Here is a 23,686-nt window from a genome sequence, read left to right as displayed (position 1 = left end):
ACCCCTCGATTCCACCGAGTCCGTCTGCGTTACGGCTGCGCCACGGCGTCCGCTAGGATCGCGGCCACTCTAGTCAATGGGTGCTATTCCACCAGATGCGCCGTGTTACGGCTCAGAAGCGTCCCAGAAGCGTCTCGGCGCTGGGCTCCGCTAAAAATAGGATGCAAGTCTATTTTCGATGCGACGAAATATAAAGTAGAAAATGATTGAAACAACATAAAAAGATAAGCCAAAAAAAAGACTGAAATCAGCATAAAAAGCTAAGCAATTGGCATGGAAAGAGATTTAATTGCCACAATTTTATATTGAGGGGAAACTCATTGAAAATAATGTTGTCGTGAGAATATTTATCTGTGAATCCTATCCCTACATTACCACCCGCGAAACTTGCTTAAGCATGCTATAATTGCCCGGTCTGTATATATATCTGTGGATATAACCGGAAGTGAGGGACCGCTGGCAAGTTGCTGCCGCGCCTCCTCCGTTGTCTGTCGATTGTTTCGTGCTGTTTCGTGCTGTTTCTGTTGAATGTTGTCTTGTGCAACTGGACTCCAAATCCGTCAGCTACAAACCCGTCTGTCCCATCTAAGATTGTGACGATTAAATTAGCCGTTTAACAATCCGTACACGCGCTAATGCTACCGTGCTGTCACTCGGTAGCTTGAAGCTAGCCGCGCCGGTACACGGCTCACCGTACTGGACTACTTGGGCTGTGCTCTATTTCACCTGATCTGGTGCGCCCTGCAAAGCACACCTGTTCGGATCTGTCCGCTGCCATTCTGCCAGCTCTCCTGGGTGCAAATGTCCCCCCTGTGGATTGCTGCCAACACGAAGGCCGCCCTACACAGGTCAGCTACTACCGGCTAACCTGTCACTCGTCCCCAGCGCCATACGTCTGGTTTCTCCGCCTCGAGAGAAAACCTGCGGCTACAACCAACACGACTACTCGCCCGCCTCAGCAGTGCAGGTTTGTCGCTTCACTTCAACCAATTGGATCATCAAACCGCTGGATTACATTGTTTTTTGTTTTTAACTCATCATGTGGATTTTTAAACTGCTCATATGGAGCGCTCTGTGTCTCACGGTAACGAGCAGAGGCGGATTTAGGATTGTAGGAGATCCGGGGCTTAGCCCAGGAGTCGGTGGGTTGGGGGGGGGGTGCAGGGGTACAGTGCTATTTTGTATAAGTGGGGGGTGGACCGAACATCCTTTAGGGGGGGTCGTCGCCTCCTCCCGAGATAACACCTTAAAGCGGACAAAAGGCACTGGAGAACACTCATTAACACCCTTTAATGAAGCAAACTAATGCCTTAACTCACTCAAATAGTCGTTTACTTATTAAGGTGAAACGAATGTGCGTAGAGTTTTAAAGGATGCGGATAGTCTCACCTTGATTCTGGCGCATTGCTTATCGTTTTATAGATCTATTCTCATCCACCATCTTTGTTTGTGACGTAAAGAGTGTAAGAGTCACGTTTCTGAATCGGACGCCAATCGGATTCAGAGGGTTGCCTGTCAGTTCTGTTGTCATGTGTACTGAAACGAGAGCCGGTATAATTCCATGCGCGAAAACAAAATACAAATTGGAATACGTTATTTTAGTGTCTTAAAAGTAGACTGAGGTATGAAGGGTTAACGTTACATCTTAGGATCACTTTTAGTCATGTTCTGTATACATACTAACATATAAGGGTATACTTAGTGTGGTTACTCCATGTTTACTAGCTATAACATTAATGTTACATCACTCTTTGTCACTTCTTACTCAGTCAGCCAGAGTGCAGATATCACCATTAGATTAACAAACCTGAAACATCATCCATTTATTGACTGCTGGTGATGACATTGTTGTCAGCTGCTGATACTGCTGCTGCTGCAGCTTGTGGCGCCGGCTGCTTCGATGAAAATAACTTTCTAATATCCATAACTGTATAGGCTATTAGCTTAAAACTCGTCAGGCACTAGGAAGGATCACTTCTTCTTCAGGGCAGGCTACGCAGTACGCAGGCTAATGTCCCACAGTGGCTGCCTCTCTGGTGGACTCCGGTACTGCACATTACTCCCGAGACGTTTAAAAAAAAAAAAAAAAGTATTTAAAAAAAAAAAAAATGTTTAAGTGAAACATCCGGGGCTTTTCAGAAAACATCCGGGGTTTGAGCCCAAGTAGCCACCCCCTAGCGCCGCCACTGTAGCTGTGCATATAGATATGAATTGGACATGCTAACTAGCCACAATGCTTACATCGTTTATTTGTGTGCTTCAGAGAAAGAGCTGAGGAAGAAGTGTGATTCTCTGCGAACCCAGTACACCCGGTACAGGAAACTTATAATAATAATAATCCTTATATTTATTATAGCGCTTTATCAAAGACTCTCAAAGCGCTTTACAAATACACATACAGATCATCTACTGTGGACAATACCCACAGGAGCAAATCCGGGTGAAGTGTCTTCCAAGGACACACCGGCCTGACGCAGTGGGGCGGGAGCGGGTTTCGAACTGGAGTTCCCCACGCCCCCTTGATCTGATGATCAAACGCACAGACCACTGCGCCACCCGTCCCTACCCCACTTGCTCCTTCGGGTAGTTGTGGAGCACAAAGGACGGGCAGACAGCAGTGGATCCTGACCAGGCTGCAGTTTCTAGAGCCCTACACAAGAAGGAAGGAGAGTACTTCGAACCTCACCGTCACGGTAACTATTTTATTTGTTGAGTTCAAATAAGTGTTTCTTGGTTCTTTCATTTAGAAAAACATTATTTTCATTCATTTGGTGGTTACAGTGTTAAATATAACAATAACAGAATAATATATTGTATTATAATTATTGATGTGCTCATCACCTTAATGTTGCAGCTGGTAAAGGAGGAGCTAATTGAAATTACATGATATACTGCTGGGTAGCTTATGAAATTCACCATGGGATCAATAACGCTTGTATCTTAACCGATAATAATACATGATCAAATATGTCTTTATATTTTGTAGTGTTTGAACGTCCGGTGGCTGCAGAATCACCCCCGGTGGCACCAGCAGTGAAACCTGGACCAGCACCACTGAGGGGTCCTTCCACTTTGATGCTGAGCCCTGCCTGGCAGAATCCACCATCTGCACCACACCGGCCCCGCGGCTCGGAGAGAGGCCGAGCACACTCAGCACTCGAAGGCCTCTGAAGCGCAGGATGATGATACTAAATGAGATGCTGTCTACCGCTGTTCATTGTTCAAGATTGAAATGTAAATGTGCAAGCCGTTTGTCTGCCCCTCTATTCACATGTAGCCTTTCATACGTGATGGTTTCTTCATTCTCCAACTGTTGTGGAGCAGAACTATACAGTCGCAGGATTAGTCTCAAGTACCTCAATATAATTATAGTATGTCTGCACTTTGTGCTCATTTCATCATTCATGTATTTTATATTCTACTAAAACTGAATCAAACCATAAACAAGGTGGCCGGTTGGGATTCATATATATATATAAAACCCTGTGAGCCCTTTGGATTCTCCACACATAGCGTTGTGTGTCCTTCCAAACGACTCAGCGTTGGTTTCATCTGTCCACAGAACATGTTGCCAGTCGTGCTGTGGAACATCCAGGTGCTCTTTTGCAAACTTCAAACGTGCAGCAATGTTTTTTCTGGACAGCAGTGGCTTCCTCCGTGGTGTCCTCCATGAACTCCATTCTTGTTCAGTGTTTTACGTATCGTAGATTCATCAACAGAGATGTTAGCATGTGCCAGAGATTTCTTTAAGTCTCTCGCTGACTCTCTAGGATCCTTCTTCACCTCATTGAGCATTCTGCGCTGTGCTCTTGCAGTCCTCTTTCAACCCAGTCTCACGGCATTTCGTGTTCACCAACACGATTTTTTATCTATTGATTCGTGTTCACCAACACGATTTGCCCCTTTTTTTTCGTGTTGCACATCACGATTTTAAAAGGAATGTATTTCTACTGGTAACGTGTTTCATGCCTGCAGGCTGCAGCACGTCTTTTTCTCCGGTCGGGTCGTGGAAGACCGGAAGCTGTGTGGTTCATAAAAACATGTTCTTACTCAATATCAAGCCACAGTTATTGCTTTTATTTTAAATCGTATAATTTCTGACTTTTGTTGCCGTCTGTGAGGAAAATAAATGGGGCTCAGAGCCTCAGGATACTGAAATCTGTATTTTTAAATATTTCTTTCCTTCTAATTTGTTATTCTTTTCCAAATAACGCACTGTTATTTACTCACCAATAACACACAATTATCCTTGCTTTTATTTATTGGTTTAATTCCATAATCTCGGGCTTTTTTGGCGTCCGTCAGGAACTGAATTTCAAAATAAATATAACCGGAAACAGACGTAGGCATTTCGAGCGATTACCCAAGATCCTCAGCTATGGTTTTAAGCTCGCTGATTGGATGTGTTAGCCGCAATGCATGCTGGGATTTGGTGTTTATATTATATGAAATCCGGAAAACATTTTAAAAGTATAAAATAATACTTAATTCCGAGTGCTCTTGCTTTTCTCTTTAAAAGTCATCACATAACGGCATTGTAATACACGGTTCGGCTGCATTACATATTACAGATCTGCCGTAGTTCTTTATTTAGAGAGCCCTGATGAGAAGACCTTTGGAAAAACTGGAAGAAATGCCGCCGAAACTGAATACTTGACGTGGATCATAAATATATCAACAATTAAACAACATCTTCAATTTGTCCTCACACAATACGTCTCCTTGCAGTATCAACACTAATTCGGCTGACTTTTACATTTGATCTAATTCATAGATAGGTTATATTTACACCATAACGGTGCACAGCTGATAGAAAAGGACTGTAGTTTTTAAAGATATTACTGATTTTCTTTGAATGGAAGAATGTAAATACTGAGTCTGAAATAGTATAGCAATATGCTGTAAAATGATGTGAAAGCATGCATAAAACCATACATCTTCAGATGTTGTACATACACACTAATAATACAAAGTTATTATGGCTGTGTGTACCTTGTGTGCACCTCCTAGTGGTTAAAGCACGTTATTGAATTATTGTTTGTATGTGTTATATTTGATTAAAAAAATATTAAGAGTACATACTTTCATAGGGGGAAAGTATAAATATAGAAATATAGAATATAAAAAATCAAGAAGATACTATAAGTGATCTCTACAATAAAACAGTTTAGTGCAGGATGTACAAAGATATTAATAGGAGGAGGTGCAAAACAGAAAAACGAATTAACCTTTATTTAAACATTAAATATTAAGCCTGACAAAGTACTTAACCTCTAATGTATTGCTTTCCTGCAATGTTAACTATGTTGAAGCACTTATTTTAACTGATATTATACACATTAATTATACTCTTATGTATGTAGATAGAATAAGAAATGTGCAGAATATGACAGTGTAATGGTGGTGGTACACATATTGATAGATGTCTTGTAATGCACTGTTGAGGAACCTGTGACCCAAGTTTTTCATTCATTGCATAACTACACCGTAGTTGTGTATATGATATGTCAATAAAGCTTTAAAATCTTGAAAGGGATGTGCACAATAGCCATAATATACAGTCTTTAATTAACTATTAGTAGAGAATAACGAGTAATGAATATACTTTATTACTCGTTTCCATTCATGTCAATTGCAGATACATGTTTAGTGTTCTCAAGCACCAACTATCAAACATCTCTCCTGATTGTTGGCACTTGACAATCACCTTACCTGAATGTTACTCAGGTGTAACTAAAGTCTGATTTAAGGGTTGTTTATATTTCACATCATTAATCAGAATCTGCAAAGTAACTCAAATAAATGCAGTGGAGTAAACATACCAGGTTAACCTCTGAATTGTAGTGGAGTAGAATTACAAAGTAGCAATGAGCTGTCATGTGGGTATATTAATGCTATATATTGATGCTGCGCATTATGGACACAAGCGATGTTCACCCATTTATTAATTATATGTTTTACATTTGATAACACCAATGTGTTTAATAATGGCAACTTCTAATTGTGGGAAAAACGAAAACGTTCAGTAGAGACGTCCCATAGAACATTTTGCGAAACACAATAGCCAGCATGTGTAGTTCTGGGGGGGTGTTCGATTCCAGTTTTGGATAGTCTGGCGTGGTTTCGTTCCATTTCACACAGCTGTTTGACGCTCTGCGTAACCTTACGGGGACTGTAGTCCTAAACGACAGCTGGGGATTATGGGTAGTGTAGTGTCTTCGGCCATCCTAAACTCAGATATGTTGAGAATCGCAATGATGCTCGAAATGTCCCTTATAGGCCTACGTCTTATTCCGGTTATTTTTATTTTGAAATTCAGTTCCTGACGGACACCAAAAAAGCCCGAGATTATGGAATTAAACCAATAAATAAAAGTAAGGATAATTGTGTGTTATTGGTGAGTAAATAACAGTGTGTAAAGAATAACAAATTAGAAGGAAAAAAATGTTTAAAAATACAGATTTCAGTATCCTGAGGCTCTGAGCCCCATTTATTTTCCTCACAGACGGCAACAAAAGTCCGAAATTATACGATTTAAAATAAAAGCAATAATTGTGGCTTGATATTGAGTAAGAACATGTTTTTATTAACCACACAGCTTCCGGTCTTCCATGACCCGACCGGAGAAAAAGACGTGCTGCAGCCTGCAGGCACGAAACACGTTACCAGTAGAAATACATTGCTTTTAAAATCGTGATGTGCAACACGAAAAAAAGGGGCAAATCGGGATGGTGAACACGAATCAATAGATTAAAAATCGTGTTGGTGAACACGAAATGCCGTGAGACTGGGTTGCCTCTTTACAGGACGGCCCCTCCTAGGGAGAGCAGCAACAGTGCTGACCTTTCTCCATTTATAGACACTTTGTCTTACCGTGGACTGATGAACATCAAGGCTTTCAGAGATACTTCTGGAACCCTTTCCAGCTTCATGCAAGTCAACAGTTCTTAATGGTAGGTCTTCTGAGAGCTCTTCTGAGCGAGGCATGGTTCACATCTGGCAACGCTTCTTAAGAATAGCACATTCAAAACTGGTGTGTATTTTCTATAGGGCAGGGCAGCTTCAACCAACACCTCCTATCTCGTCTCCTTGGCTGGACTCCAGGTCGGCTGACTCCTGACTCCAAGTAGCTCTTGAAGAAGTCTTTAGCCGAGGGGTTCACATACTTGTTCCACCCTGCACCTTGAATGTTTACATGGTGTGTTCAATAAAAACATATAACTGTTTGTGTGGTATTAGTTTAAGCAGACTGTGTGTGTCTGTTGTTGTGACTCAGATGAAGATCAGAACACATTTTATGACCAACTTATGCAGAAATCCAGGTCATTCCAAAGGGTTCACACTTTTTCTTGCAACTGTATGTATATATATATATATATATATATATATAATATATCTGCATTATTTGATCCCACTTGATGCTTTGCTCTTGCTGCTTGTTTCACACTGATTGTATATCTTATTTCTTACTGATGTAAAGCACTTTGACTGCAATCCCCTGCATGAAAGGTGCAATACAAATAAAGTTATTATTGGATGGATGTGTCTCTGTTCATTCTCCCATTCTCCTCCTCAATCTGAGAAGTGTTTTAATGCTGTAGCTGTTACTATAACCGATACTAATGCTAGGGCTGCAACTGACAGTTATGTAGGCGCATTGTTATCGGTTCTTATCGCTGTGATTAAAAGAACACAAATAGCAGGATAGGCAATGCAACACTGTATTTCGCACCTTCATACACAACATTAGAATGAGCTTTTATCAACGCCTACATGATGATAACCTGTCAACATGACATGAATACAGAGCGGGCAGAACCCACATCTAGCTCCAGTGCCGCACGAGACATGTTTTCGATGGACGAGAGTGAAAATGGAACGCACACGCTATTTGTTGTTTGTTTATATCACGGTCTGTTCTTCTTCTCTGTCTTCTGGTTGTTGCCTCTTTTGAATGACTAATACACACTACCGCCGCCTGCTGGTAAGGAGAGTTATTGCCACTCACGCACTGAAGTCTTTGCGGTGTGTTCCCGTGCGACACATGGCCAAGACGCAGGAGAACACCGCGACGCAACAGCCGACGTCGGCGTCGGCGAGTCCTCAGGTGACTGCTTGGTGTGTCAGGGCCTTTATGGCGCATTTTCACTGCAGCGGGGTTGCCCCGTTTAAGCGTCACTAAGTATGGAGTCAGATTTGGGTCAATATTCTAGCGCGTAAAACAAGCTACTCACGAGCGGAAAATGTGCTTTTACACGCGCATAAAATGACCCTCGCGCGCAGAATAAACCCCCGCGAGCGAGACAGCCTTCTTGCTCGCTCGCGGGAGTGTGGCCCGTCCACACAGCGGCGTGCGTTGACACTTCACCATTCACTTTGAATAAGGTAACGTCACTTTTAGCCAAAAAGCATCGTGGGAAGCGACGCGGAGCGTAGCTGGCGTGGCTCGCTGCAAAAGTAGAGCAATGTTCAACTTTTGACGCCTCGGCAGAAGCGTCAGCCAATCGAATCATATGCCAGTACAAGCTCTAGCCAATCAAACCGCTGCTTGTGTGTCAGGGGCGGGAGATTCATGTGATTGGTTGTTGGTCGAGTTTCAGACACGCCCGCCGGCAAGCGTCAGCGCACGCCGCTGTGTGGACGGGCCGAGCCTCCTCGCGGAGTCTGTCTACGCGCGCGGGAAAAGTTTCTGTGATTTTGGAGCGGAGCCACTGGACTTTGATTGACAGCTGCAAGGAAACCCGGAATTGCCAGGTTTGGCATAAAAGGAAAAAACAAGAAAACTCTGTTGAGTCTTGATTCGAATACAAATAACAATTCATCTACCTTGATTATATTATCCAGGACCTCAACCGTTTTTAAACTATGATTGATCCGAGTGTTGTAACACACTAGTCTGGAACTAAAAAAGTAAAACATGTGGTGCTTTTATCCAGCATGTCCCCATCATTTTGCTAAGCTGCCGCACTAAAAACTCTCTGACTCTTTACAGTCTTGACAAGTGTGTCTCTGTTAGCAAGGATAACAGCTAATGCATCATGGGGGTTGTAGTTTTTAAACTCTATAGGGATCCAGGGGAAGAAACAAACAGTGCCATCAAGGGGTGGAGCTACAGCAACACATGGGGGCAATACACACTGGAACATTAAATAAAAGAGAAAGACTAATCTATAATAGAGAGAATAAATACATGAATAATTAAAATACTTATCTTGAGGAAAGAATTGGTTTTGTGACATATAGTCCATTAATAACAAATTAAATATAATAAGATAAATAAAATAAAAATACGTATTTATTAAAGTAAATGTGAATGTACAATAATAACATTAGAGTCTCAACGAGTTTATCTGAAGCCTGTTAGCATGTGTGGCTAACAGATAGCTTCCCATGCATAAGATGAGATGCACTTTATTGATCCCAATCTGGGAAATGATTGCGTTGCAGCAGCATAAAAGACAAGGCATTGCACATGAGAGAAATTAAAAGAGTAGAAATAAACACTTCTAAAATGTAAACATCTCCAAACAGAAATAAAACAGCATTAAAAAAGAAGAAAATATACATTTTGAAATACCAATTTACAGTAAACCAAATATAAAGTAGGATATTATATTCATTAAGTGTGTAAGGAATGTAATAATAAATTAAACATAAATGTGAAATGTACATTGGGCAAAAAACATCTCTGATTTGTAAAGAGTGAATTACGACAATCTAAACCAAGAAATAAAAAAAGATATAAGTCCACCTTACCACTCGACCTAAACTCAAGAATTGAAATTGTTAAACTAAATGTTCTACATAGATTTCTCTATCTATTCCAATCTTCACCAGTAGAGGGCCCCCAAGGTCCATTTATACATTGGGACGGACTGATATCCAGATTTGTTTGGGGGGGGGAGAGGCCAAGAGTTAGGAACAGAACTCTCCAGCCACCCAAAGAAAGAGGCGGTATGGGTTTGCTCAAATTGCTGGAGTACTGCTATGCTGCTAAGACCTATTTACTGTTGGTGTGAAACGGAATTTAGAGCAGAGTGGAAGGATATGGAAAATGAAGTAAACCAGATTCCAATTCAAAACATGATTGGGGATTATAAACGATATAAGGAACTCAAAACTAAAATGGGTCCAATAACAGTGCACACATTGGATCTATGGTTTAAAGTATTGAACATATATAAGATTCAAAATGATGCAAATATAATACAATGGGTAGCTTAAGATGGAAACTTCAAACCTGCTAAATAAGATCAAGGTTTTAAACAATGGGCAGAGACAGGAATAACAGCTTGGTGTGTTTTGGTTAAGGAAGGGGGGCTGGAGGGTTTTGATCATCTGAGAAGAAAACACACATTGGGAACACATGAACTCTATAGATACCTTCAACTAAGGGACTGTTACACGAGGGAAGTCGGATCAGATTCTTCCAAGGAGTTGAATAATATCATCCAAATAACTAAAACATATCAGGAAAGAAACATAAGAATCATTTCAGCATTATATCAAGGATTTAGCAAAACATGACAGTCAAATAAATATATAGAGAGCCAGGTCCTCCGCCACTTGACCCTGATCAACTGTTCACCTTTGCCCCCATCGTGACCTCTCAGGTTCACAAAGCTTTAATGAGCCTAGATGTAAAGAAATCTTCAGGCCCAGACGAGATAGAGCCGTTCTTCTTCAAAGTTGCTGCAGGTCTGATTGCAGAACCCATAACCTCTATTCTGAATCTCAGTCTTGGTGCTGGTGAATTACCTAGCTCATGGAAGTCGGCCATGGTTCTCCCCTTGTTAAAGGGCGGAGACCCCTCTGACCTAAATAATTATCGCCCTATTTCCAGACTGTCTGTAATGGCCAAAGTCTTTGAATCTCTTGTAAACGAACAACTGAAAAAGTTTCTAACTGACCATAATATTCTTAGCGAGTCTCAGTCCGGCTTCAGATCAGGCCATAGTACTACTTCAGCGGCTATGCTAGTCTCAAATGACATCATTGAAGCACTAGACAAGAAAGAACCCTGTGCAGCATTGTTTGTTGATCTGTCTAAAGCTTTTGATTCTGTGGATCATGCATTGCTACTGCAGAGGCTTGGCTGCATAGGTCTTGGCAAAATGGCTTTGAGCTGGTTTAAAAACTATCTATCTGAAAGAACTCAGTGTGTCTCAGTAGAAGATTATACCTCAGCTGCTCTTACTATAAACAAAGGTGTTCCACAAGGCTCTATTTTGGCCCCTGTCTTATTCTCCATCTTTATAAATGAACTAGGAAACGGGATAAACCCAGCACGGTTTCATTTATACGCCGATGATACAGTTGTTTATACAGTGGCTTCCTCTTTAACTCAGGCCATAGAGCTTCTACAGGATGCTTTTAATACACTGCAACACTCCTTGCTCAGGCTAAGACTGGTCCTTAATGCAAAAAAGACCAAGTACATGACCTTCTCTCGCTCTCGAGCTAATACAGCTGTCCCTCCGATTCTTACACTGGAAGGGACATGCCTTGACAAAGTAGCATCCTACAAATATCTGGGCATATGGATTGATGAAAAGATGGCCTTTGATGTTCATATTGGGAACCTACTGAGAAAACTTAGACCTAAACTGGGCTTTTTCTTTCGTTTAAGGAAATGTTTCCCGTCTGAAGCCAGGAAGAGAATTGTGCAGAGTTCCTTTCTGTCTGTATTAGACTATGGCGATGTGATCTATATGCATGCTTCTTCCTCCCTGCTTTAAAGCTGGACTCTGCGTACCATACTGCTATACGTTTTGTAACGGGTGCAGGCTCTCGCACCCACCACTGCACTCTGTATCAGTCCTTAGGACGGTCCTCTCTGTACCAAAGAAGACAATCACACATGTTGATTTTTATCCTTAAGTCATTGCTAGGTAAGCTGCCCTTATATATCTCCAGACTTCTGTCATTTTATACTTGCTTTTTTAATACTAGACGAGCAGCAAATGGGATGCTTTTAAATGTTCCTTTGATGCAGTCAGAGCTTGGTAAAGCTGCATTCTCCCACTATGCTCCCTTTTTATGGAATACGCTGCAAGTAAAACTTTGTCTAGAGGCACTTCCTACTGTAAATGCTTTTAAAGGTATGCTACGATTAGCCCTTCATGAAACATGTAACTGTTTTACCTGATGCTATTGCTGATGTGATTATGCTTCTTGCCACTGCACAAATGGCCTTCTGTATTTGTATTTGAATTGTATGTTTTTTTTGTTTAATGCCTTTGTTTTATGTTGAAACTTGTTGTGTGCCGTGTTGGTCAGGACTCCCTGGAAGAAGAGATCTTGTATCTCAATGGGACATTCCTGGATAAATAAAGGATAAATAAAATAAAATAAAATATCACGGTTAGATGGGAGGAAGAACTCCATGTAGAAACACCAGATGAAGATTGGCATGATATGTGGAGGATCCATCATTCATCCCCCAGTTCACGTGGAAGAATCTGATTGGTCTCTTCATAACACCAAAGGCGAAGAGGAAACAGATGCACAGTCCACAGAAGCGTTGGCGAAATTGCGGTTATTTTCTGTTTTTCACTTTCAATAACTCTGAACAATTTGTTGATTACAGCGTACTCTAACTTATTCTGTATATCTCGTGTGTGTACCATAGAACCTCTGGAGGTAAGTATATTGTTGATGTTTATATGCATATAGTTATCTCTTTTCTATAATAGTTTCAGCTTCAGTGCGATGCCTTGTTTATTACTTGTTTCTGCATCTACAACTAAATATATAAGTACATCTAATCTCATCTAAATAAACCTTCAATATTAAAGAGCAGAAAGAATGACATTTAAAAAGGCTAATATAGATTAAGACGGGTATAAAAAGCAAGAACACGAGTTACAATTCAGCGTTCGATATGAACAAGTATTTTATTTCTGCTTCCATCCTGATTCAACGGAGGTGAAAGGACTTCAATTTGCATTTAACAGAACACCAACAATGAAACACATGAGCCCGTACTACAGTTTCAAAAAGCAGGAATAATCCTGAAACTCCATCTGAACTCTAAATGAGCTGAATGTAATCTGCTGCAAAACAAACAATATGCAGGAATGTGAGTCTGTTTCAAAGGAATTTACTTTTAGTTTGATGATATAAACAGAACAGAATCAAACTGGAAACATCGTAATTATTCTCTATATCAATAAGTCATTGGTTCTTCTGTTAGACCAGAACAGACTGATGACTCAACAGGAACTATCAACAACATCCCAATGGAAGTTTAAAGTCACAACATTTCATTAACCAAACAGATTATTAAAGAAACTACTACAGATTAATCAGTCAGTGGTTATAGTACACATCAGAAAAGTAGTATGACAACAACATTAAACATAGTCAAAACTTCTGTTGATAAAGATGGAGTTTATATGAAGTCATGTATGAACATTGTCAAACAGACTTTATACAGCCAGACATATTTTTCTCATGTGAATTGTCGAAGGACTAATTAATTGTCCTCTTATTTTGTTTCAGATTTGATTTGGAAAATGTCAGGTTCTGAAGAGTCTCCAGGGTTGTCCTCAGTCTCTGGTTGTAAATGTCTCTCTGGATCTGAGTTCCTGGCTGGTTCTGGTCCTCCACAGTCCTCTCCATCAGCTTCTGTTTCCATGTGTTCAGCTGAGCTGCTGGCTGGAGGCTCTGCCTCTCGGTTCTCCTCAGTTTGAGTTTGATGAAGCTGTGAGGACTGACGACCAACACACTTATGGCTTTTGACCGAACGACTCCGGGTGAATCTTTTGTCACAAACTCTGCAGCTGAATGGTTTCTCTCCTGTGTGGATTCTCATGTGGCCCTTTAAATGTCCTCTCTGTGCAAAAGGTTTCTCACAGACTGAGCAGGTAAATGGTTTCTCTCCGGTATGAATTATGATATGTCTTTTCAGACTTGACTTGCGGCCAAATCTTTTCGCACACTGAGAGCATCTAAAGTGTTTCTTTCCAGTCCTACGTCTTGAATCACTGACAGGGTCTTGTTTATTTTTCTGAGAGTTTGAACCTGGTTCTCTGGTCTCCTTCCAATCAGCACTGTCTTCAGTGTCAGGTTCAGAAGAGTCTTCAGTGTCAGGTTCAGAAGAGCCTCCAGGGTTGTCCACAGTCTCTGGTTGTAAATGTCTCTCTGGATCTGAGCTCCTGGCTGGTTCTGGTCCTCCACAGTCCTCTCCATCAGCTTCTGCTTCCAGGTGTTCAGTTTGTCTTTGATGAAGCTGAGAGGACTGAGGTTTCTCTTCATCATCTTCACTCTTCACAGGGACAGGAGTGAATGTGGACTTGATGATATCAGCCTCCTCCAGCCCTTTAAGCTGCTCTCCCTCCTGACTGCTCCAGAGTTCCTCCTGTTCCTCTTTAATGTGTGGGGGGGGCTCTGGGTCCTCCTGGTCCAGAGTGGAGCTCCACTCCTGCTGCTCAGGGGGAACCTCTTCTTTAACCACCACCAGCTGCTGGACGTCTGCAGGGAACAGGAAACACATATTCAGAGAAACTGTAGAATATTAGAATTTAAAATCTAACCACGAAGTTCCACCCACTGTGTATTTCTGTGGGCTCAATAGTCTGTCAATTACACCTTTTTTCCAGATGCCCTGAGAATTTCAGGACAACAGGTGAGTTAGTACGGTAACTGATCTAAAATGTAGTTTCACTGCCGGTTAGCAAGGCGTCGGTTGTTGACAGAGTGTGAGGCCTTAGCCTTACAGTTTGTGACCTGTCTGCAGAGTCGTTATCTGAGAACTGGTGTTGGAGTTTCTCAGAGTAGTCGTTTAGCAACGCCTTGCTAAACCTGTACTTGGACTCATACAGGTGCATCTCAATGAATTGAATATCATGGAATAGTGATTATTGCGGCAGTAATCTTAAACAAAGTGCCGCGAGGGACTAAACAAGAGAAAAAACACTGTGGACGCGCAAAAACTCAGTCTTTCCAACACAGTATGCGTTTGACCTTTTATTTCCTTTCCAAAAATGCAATATTACATATCCATGTACGTATCTCCTTGTATGCGTGCCTGAGTGCCTGCGTGAGTGCGTGCGGTCAACAAAAATTGTCCTTCTCTAGCTCACTCCCCCATCTATTGCCCGGTGAGCAGGTAAAAGCAACCGGATATAAGCACAAACGTCACCACCCAAATCCAATGAAACGCCCACCACCTATAGTGACTCAAAAAACATGTATCTTAACAAACACAGAAATGGCTTCATATGTGGCTCCTACATTGAAATGAAAAGATAAAACAAAGCATTGAATATTACATAAGACTAGGGTTGGGAACCAAAACTCGGTTCCAGATGAGAACGATAAGAAAATGCTGGGTACCGAGTACCGATAAAAAGTACACAATTTCGGTTCTGCTTTACGGTTCCTAAACGCGGTAGACCCTGTATTCCACCGGGTCCGTCTGCGCCGCGGCGACTCGGTGGAATACAGGGTAACCAGGGGCGGACTGGCCATCTGTGTGTTCTGGAGAATCACAGAATGGTCGGTCGTCAGCGGGCCGCTGGGGCCGGCTCGGTTCGCTGGCGGCCGGCACCGCCCTTAACTTTTTAAAACGGCATCATGTAAGTTGCGCTGACAGGCGACAGAGGTCCACTGTTGCCCTGTTGTATATTTCGCGACACATTTATTTTTATTTTTTATTCGTCCGTGACCACGACGCCATCTGCGATCGATTAACTTGTGGACAATGATCCCTCACTCTCTTGCTCTGATCTCGCCTTCTTCTGGCTGTTAAGTGGCCTGCCTCACACAGGGGGACTGGCTGTCCACATGATGTATGGTCTCTGTGGTCTCTGTGTGTCATTCAAGCTCGGGATAACCTCAGCTCAGGTGAGGTAAAGGACTCTCTGAGTGTTCAGAAAGTTAACTTAGTCTAAGTTCTCAGTGGGTCTCAAACGGTGTGGTCACCATTTATGTAAACACATATTTCCATTTGAGAGGGTAGTGATTGGTCTAATGCAGTGGTTCCCAACCTGTAAGGCAATACATGAGTGTCACTAAAGCCTTGTCTCTACATTACAATAAAATATAAAAAATAATTGATTAATTAATTTTAATAAAAATTCAAGTTAGTATTAAAGGCATAAAAAGAAAGACATTTATAATTTTCATTTGTGGGGGCTCTTGGGAAAAAAGGTTGGGAACCCCTGGTCTAATGGATAGTGAGGTGGGCTGAAGATCGGAAGGCTGTAAGTTCAAATCCCGCCAGGAACACCACCACTAGTGTGCCCTTGAGTAAGGCACTTAGCCCTTAGTTACTCCAGGGAGAATGTCCCTGTAATCAGTCATTATAAGTCGCTTTGGATAAAAGCGTCAGCTAAATGAAATGTAATGTGATTAGTAAAATATGCATGAATAAATAAATAAATAGTTAACAAGGTGAAAAAATGTAAGATACACTTTTAAAACTTGTTGAGAGAAAACTAGTCTTTGCTGCTGCCTCAAAGAGGAGCAGGGGGAGATGAGGGAGACAGGAGAGGAGGGAGAGGGGGTGAGGAGAGGGGGAGAGGATGGAGACAGGAGAGGCTGATTCAGGAGCACAGACACACTCACAAATATAATTGGAAAAGGTATGTTATTGGTTATGGCCATGATTTTATGATTATTGAAATGTATACAGTTCTGTTTAATATAGGTGTTTCCATAGATCTAGTCTCTTTATTTTCCCCTCAAAATGCACCAGATTGATGCATTTAACTCCAACATAAAAAATAAAATCTTACCGGGGGGGCATGCCCCTGGACCCCCTAGAGGACTTGAGGTCTACCCCCACTAAAAATCACATGGATAGGTTCCTAAATACATTTATTTTTTTAAATAGTAACCCATTTCCATATGTTCATGTGTGGGTAGTAGATTTAAACTGTAGGGCTATCATTATGGGCCCTGCCTGTACCTGTTCGCTCTGCCATCGCGTGAAGGGTCTGCTAACAAGCGACCACCAGAAAGGTTAATGTTGTTGCACGTCACCTCAACCACCCCCCCAAGTATATTTCAGATCTGTGGGAAACACTGGCAGTTAATGGACCAGCACCAGAGGCGTTCCCATACACACAGGCGTTGGAGCTGTTCTTCATGAAATCCCAGAAGGATGAAGTGCTCTGACAAACAGTGCCATCTTTGCGCAAAATGGTTATACAGGAATGAAGTCAATAAATAAACATGTTGTTAAAACTTTTTTTTTTTTTTTTTCTCTGCGCATCTCCATTGGACTATTGGTATACCGTTAAGCCGCTGGACAAACGGTGCTGCTATCGGTATATGTGTTACGTCTACTTCCTTAGTTTAACTTGAAACCATTCTGGTTGGTTGGGAACCCTCATCCCGTGTGATGTATCCGGTTTGAGAGCCCTCTGATTGGCCACTCGTCATCTTTCTCAACAGCGCTCTTATTATTGTTGTGAGACTCCCGCAAGCATGGCGGGCAGAGCGAGGCGATCGAAGGTCTGGGTGCACTTTAAAAAAATGTAGTGGCGATAGTGCAAGGTGCAATCTATGTACTCAATGAGTTGCTTGTAAAGGGGGTAACACAAGCAACTTAATGAAGCATTTGCAAACGAGACACTCATTGAATCTAAAAGGGTGCAGCGTATTTGACAGCCTAAACGATGTGGCTGCTAGCGATACTGCTAGTGCTAATAGTGCTAGCGGGCTTCAGCCGCTCCGTGTGTAAATGTGACCTGAGCGAAGGCTCGCAGGGAGGTTAGCTGCTGCGCACGCGTAGTGCTGCGTACCGGTAGGGCAAGGTAAGCTTATAAAAGTACAGCATTTAATTACACAAAAGATGCGGTGGTATACAAATGAAATTGCAAAAGGAGGCGCTCTCCTCATCTGCCGTCAGCCCAGGTCAGCAGGTAGAAGAGGTCAATTATTGGCTTACTCTTCCTGTTGTCATCTGAGGTCTTCTCATATTGGCTGGCGTCGTCGGGGGGCGGGTCCAATGCAATTCCTGTATTTTTCTGTTGCTAAATTACATCATTCTGGTGTCTGTGGTTATTTAAACATTCCCTGATGAACGTTATTCAGCGTCAATAAATGAGTGCTAAACCCAGTGTGCTCAGTGTACAACACCACATGTCATTTCACGGTTTGAAAACGTAGCATTTCGCCACATGCTAATGCTAACCGGAAGTGAATAATTTTCAGAATAAAATATTAAGTTAGTGTGAACTTCCGTTTTTTTCAGAATAAAACTGATTTAAATTAAATAGTGTATTTAATTCAAATTACGCCATATCAACATTGATTTTAATTTCTAACAGTATGTATGTACATCACTATGTATGTAGTATGTACTGTATAATGTACACATGTAGAGTTGTAGAAAATACATGGTGTACAGACAGTACAGTACACTGACTGTACAGCCACTACAGTGTATACTGTATAGTAGGTGTGTAACAGTGTAATGCGTATAGTCTACTCCAGTGGTTCCCAAACGGTGTGCCGCGGCACACTGGTGTGCCGTGAGGCAATTCCGGGTGTGCCGTGGGATTTTGTGACAACTATACGTTATTATTGCAATATACAACTACACAAAAATAATTATTTTTTAATTTACTTTGTCAGTACTAAATCAGTACTTTGTAGGTTTATATGTACGTAATCTGCGCGATTTGCCCGTCCACATCTCCACGTGCAGTGCTGCATAAACATGGCTGAGTCAGCGATAACTCTCGAGGGGTGGAGGTATGCCCGTTATTTTGAGTTCATCCGAAGAATAGACAGGAATGTGACGGTGAGGTGCAAACTGTGTCCAGGCCAGAAGCTGTTATCCACTGCTGTGAACACCACGTCAAACCTCAACACACACCTGTAAAGAACACATGCTAAGGTGGAGCTACCGCACAGCTATTTGTTTTTTGTTTATATCACAGTCTGTTCTTCTTCTCTGTCTTCCGGTTGTTGCCTGTTTTGAATGCCGAATTCAAAACAGACCGCCGCCTGCTGGTAAGGAGAGTTATTGCCACTCACGCATGCGCAGTTCGTACGTGCTCTGTTGTAGTCTTTGCGGTGTCTGATTCCAGTGCAACACATGGCCAACACGCAGGAGAACACGCCGACACAACAGAGTGAGCAGAGATAGACTGCGCAAAATATACAGATAGCAGGAGACAGAGGACAGCCACGGTCAGATAGGAAAACATTCAGGATCTGGATCAGTCTTATGCGATGGAAACTGAACTAAAGAGAACATTTGAAACTTTAGCAGTCTGCTTGTTCTGCCTGCAGGGAGGGGCGGGCCGGCCCTGCGAGTAAAGTCACGAGTAAAGTAACGAGTTACTTTATGTAGAAAGTAAAGAAGTAGTGTGTATACAGGGTTCTTACACCTTTTCCAAAGTCAAATTCAAGCACTTTTCAAGCATTTTCAAGGTGCATTTTCAAGCATCTTACAGCTGTTGTAAATTACATATTTATATACACATACTCAAATGATTATTTCCCTACCTCACATTAAATCAGATGTTCTTTATGCTATGAACAACCACATGTGTGTTTCGTGATAGTATTCTACACGAGGATGAAAAATTAAAGAAAATAAAACTAAGTTTAATATTTCAAAATTAGTGACCTGTAAGTAGACTAGGCCTCCCATATAACCTGTCTGAGCCGATATACAACAATCAGCCAAATAACTATTCAATACATTATTGATTAATTGTTGAGGTACTTTTAGGTTGGCAGTGAACATAAGTCAGAGGTACATGGTGTACTTCTACTCCACTACAGTTCAGAGGTACATGGTGTACTTCTACTTCTCTACAGTTCAGAGGTACATGGTGTACTTCTACTCCACTACAGTTCAGAGGTACATGGTGTACTTCTACTCCTCTACAGTTCAGAGGTACATGGTGAACTTCTACTGCACAACAGTTCAGAGGTACATGGTGTACTTCTACTGCACTACAGTTCAGAGGTACATTGTGTACTTCTACTGCACTACATGTATTTAACACCTTTAGTTACTCTACAGATGTGGATGAATGATGTGAAATATAATCAAGTGTTGAATCAGACTTTAGTTCCACCTGGAGTAAATCCACCAGCTACCCTGCAGTCTACAAAGTACATCAGACTAGCTGCACCTCCACCAGCTACCCTGCAGTCTACAAAGTACTTCAGACTAGCTGCACCTTCACCAGCTACCCTGCAGTCTACAAAGTACTTCAGACTAGCTGCACCTTCACCAGCTACCCTGCAGTCTACAAAGTACTTCAGACCAGCTGCACCTCCACCAGCTACCCTGCAGTCTACAAAGTACTTCAGACTAGCTGCACCTCCACCAGCTACCCTGCAGTCTACAAAGTACTTCAGACTAGCTGCACCTTCACCAGCTTTGAGAACACTTTCATGATCAATCATTATAAAACATATCATATATATTATTCTGAAATGGACCAATCTGCACAACGACTACTTTCACTGTCTTTCACTATATTTAGATGAGAATACTTTTCTACTTTTACTTGAGGGACATTTTAAGTGGAAAATAATATTTACAAATGTGCACAATGATTGTAGGTAATGTTGACTACTCAAGACACCTGACTTATACATCTTCAAAGGAAGACTGTGTTCATTCTACAATTACATGGGATTAAAACAAAATGTAGTTTTACTTGTATAATACTTCAATTTTATATAAAAGACAGTTTGTTTTCATCTGTTTTCGAATAAACAAAGTCTTGGCTTTCAGAATATTAAACTTGTTTCGGCAAATTCAGATGATAAATACAACTTTGAAGCTTCGGCATAATTACAAGCAGAGAACGGAGTAATGCAACGTCACAGCAAGCAGAACAACAGCCGGTGTTTCTCGTGAGTGTTTCCCCGGTACACAAACGCAAAAATACACAAACACACTCGCGAGCTCCCCCAGACCAGTAATACAAACGAAAATGTGTCTTCGGGTCAATGCGACTGATTTCGATAGAGCAAGTCACATTTGGTTTAGGCACGAAACATACCACCAGTAGAAATACATTGCTTTCAAAATCGCTCTGTGTCGAATCAATAGATTATATTTCGTGACTATAACACGAAATGCCGTGAGTGCTTCATCCTCTGAACACCACACGATGGCGACTGTAACGCACATACCATAGGTACGCTCCTCTGAAATGATTGTCCCCTGCAATTATTATTAGCCCTCAATCGAGTTCGCTATTCAGCTTGCTAACGTTAGCTTAAACAAACGTAACATGCAACGTTAGCCTAATCTAAAATGCTCTTTTACGGCGTACCTTTCATGTGGCTCGTCAGCGCAGACTCTCGCATCGTTATTTTTGCACACTTTGCAGGAGGCTACTCGTGGGCTTGACCCTCGTCTCAGCCATGGCTTGTATTTGTCTTCTGCTAGCCAACGCTCGTTGAAACGGCAACCTCCTGGCACACAGTCATCTATCTCTCATCAGAATGCCCAGGTCACACGTAACACAAACACTTGCATAGCGCGGGAAGGCCGCAGCGGAGCTGTTTTATGAAGAAGCGAAGCAATTATTTTCTTTTAATCTAAAAAGCGAACTATTCAGTCAGACAGCAATTTATTGTAAAAGTAAAGCATTTACATTTTCAAGCACCATTCCCAAAATTCAAGCACTTTCCCAACCTTGAAAACACCACGTCAAATTTCAAGCATTTTCAAGGATTTCAAGCACCCGTACGAACCCTGAATATATTACTTTTTTAAAAAGTAATATGTAATAGATTACTTTTTTTTTTAGTAACGACCCCATCTCTGCTGAAATGTTACATTTATAATGTGTAGTTCAGGACCATGGACCGTGCAGCTTCCTTGCATTCACAGTTCTCTGTGCTGAATGTCCTTTGTCTCATGTTTAATGTTGTGACCTGTCTGGTTTAAATGAGTGTGTTGCTGCTTTGATGAAGCCTAATTTGATAACGTTTCAAATTAATTTCTGAAATATTTCGTTAATAAATATTTCATGAGTAATATAGTTGTCTTTGTCACATTTTATTTGGCATTAGTAAATAATTATGCACATAATACAGATATTTTACATGATATGAGTGATAACACGTGTTATAAGGGCTATTTTGCACAATAGGTGTGCCTTGAGATTTGTACTTTGGTGCCTCGGGCACAACAAGTTTGGGAACCACTGGTCTACTCTACACTCTACCTTTCAGCAAAGCTTTAGGGATTTAGGCTCAGTCAGCTCAGGGACTGTTTGGTTACGTTAGTTTGGTAAATGAAATAAATGTTTGAACTTTGTAGTAGTTCACTGTAGTTGCTGTCATAAGTCATTTGTAGACTAAGTGGCAAAACGTTTTTTTTTTTACATTTGTACTTTGTAGAGAAATGTAAACACAAGTTGGAAGGGAGCTCAATAAACCTGAGTTTGAATTTGAGTGAATAACGAGGGAACAGACCTGCTCTGTGGATCTGAAGCTGAGGCTGTAAAACAGCGTCCAGTAGTTTCCGGTGTCTCTCGTTCTCCTGTTTTGAACGAGACAGTTCCTCCTCGTACTCTGCTATCGTTCTTTCAAACAGAACAAAGATGTCTTCAGCAGCCGCAGTGAGTCGCTGCTTCACCAACGAGAGCAGCACAACACTCATGTTTACTAAATCACCACTTCCTGTTTCTCTCATGCTGTGTTGCAAGCGTGTTACCAGCTAGCATGCTATGCTAGCTTCTAGAGTCCGAGCTAAAGGCTTCAGAAGAAAGAGCACAGAGTCAGAGGTTCATCCAGACACACAGACGATGCGCACACACACTTCCTCAGGAACACCGAGAGAGAACCATGGATGTAGAGAGAGAACCCACGAGACACGATCTGGTTCCATTAGAAAGAGCGGGACCATCACTTCCGGTGCAGAGGACTTCAAAATAAAAGCGGCTATGATTTCCCCTTAGACAATACCTAAACCTTTAAGATACACAGACTTTATTTATATTCTTCCTATAAGTCATTTTTGTAAGAAGAGTGAAAACCATGGGTTTTATTGTGAAGGCCAGATCGGAGCTGCTGTTTCTACAAGGACCCTCACTATTGTGGTAAGCGTGTTGTCACTTCCGGGCTATCCTGTGTGCTTGCTCTGCTGCTGATAGCTTATATTATCTTAAATTAAATCGAGCGTTTTTACAATTCTTGATCACGGCAGCTACCTGCCCTGCTGAAAAAACCAGCATGGACCAGCATGGTGTTGGTCTTCCACGTATTTCTCGTACAGCCACTGCTTGAAGCAAACTGAAAATAAGAAACAACAATGTTTTAATAAATCGTATTAAATTATGTGATGACAGAACTGTAAACAGAATAGTTATTACTTCCTTCCTTTACTTGGCATTCTTCAAAAATACACAGATTGCAGCACATCGTTTCACGTCTTTGTACAGCCTTTCTCAGCAGTAGAGTAATGTGTTGGCGAACCTTTGTTTCCTCCTGACAGATCACTTAAAGGTATACTCAATTCAATTCAATAGCTTTATTAGCATGACCTCAGTTACATATAGTATTGCCAAAGCTCTGTATAGTTGCAACATCTATACAATATATATATTAGGGATGTCAGTCGATTAAAATAGTTAATCGCGATTAATCGCAAATTAATCGCACATTTTTTATCTGTTCTAAATGTACCTTAGAGGAATATTTTTCAAGTTTTTAATACTCTTATCAACATATGAGTGGACAAATATGC

General features: G+C 41.5%; 2 protein-coding genes across 2 annotated transcripts in view; one reads left to right on the top strand and one right to left on the bottom strand.

Moving 5' to 3' along the window:
- LOC117441582 (zinc finger protein 271-like) overlaps positions 1-23,686 on the top strand; it is a 450,813-nt gene that overhangs the window by 242,716 nt on the left and 184,411 nt on the right. The gene's annotated exons all lie outside the window — the stretch shown is intronic.
- LOC117441567 (uncharacterized) overlaps positions 12,909-23,686 on the bottom strand; it is a 55,254-nt gene continuing 44,476 nt past the window's right edge. Inside the window, exons 8-9 of the mRNA XM_071202234.1 lie at positions 22,414-22,657; positions 12,909-14,475 (exon numbers count right to left, since the gene is read on the bottom strand). Of these exons, the coding sequence (XP_071058335.1) occupies positions 13,490-14,475; positions 22,414-22,657 (1,230 nt within the window). The 3' untranslated portion in view covers positions 12,909-13,489. The remainder of the gene's footprint in view (positions 14,476-22,413; positions 22,658-23,686) is intronic.

The sequence above is a fragment of the Pseudochaenichthys georgianus genome, unplaced genomic scaffold (genome assembly GCF_902827115.2).
Source record: "Pseudochaenichthys georgianus unplaced genomic scaffold, fPseGeo1.2 scaffold_180_arrow_ctg1, whole genome shotgun sequence".
Classification (NCBI taxonomy): Eukaryota; Metazoa; Chordata; class Actinopteri; order Perciformes; family Channichthyidae; genus Pseudochaenichthys; species Pseudochaenichthys georgianus.
This window is presented reverse-complemented; position numbering and strand designations above follow the sequence as displayed.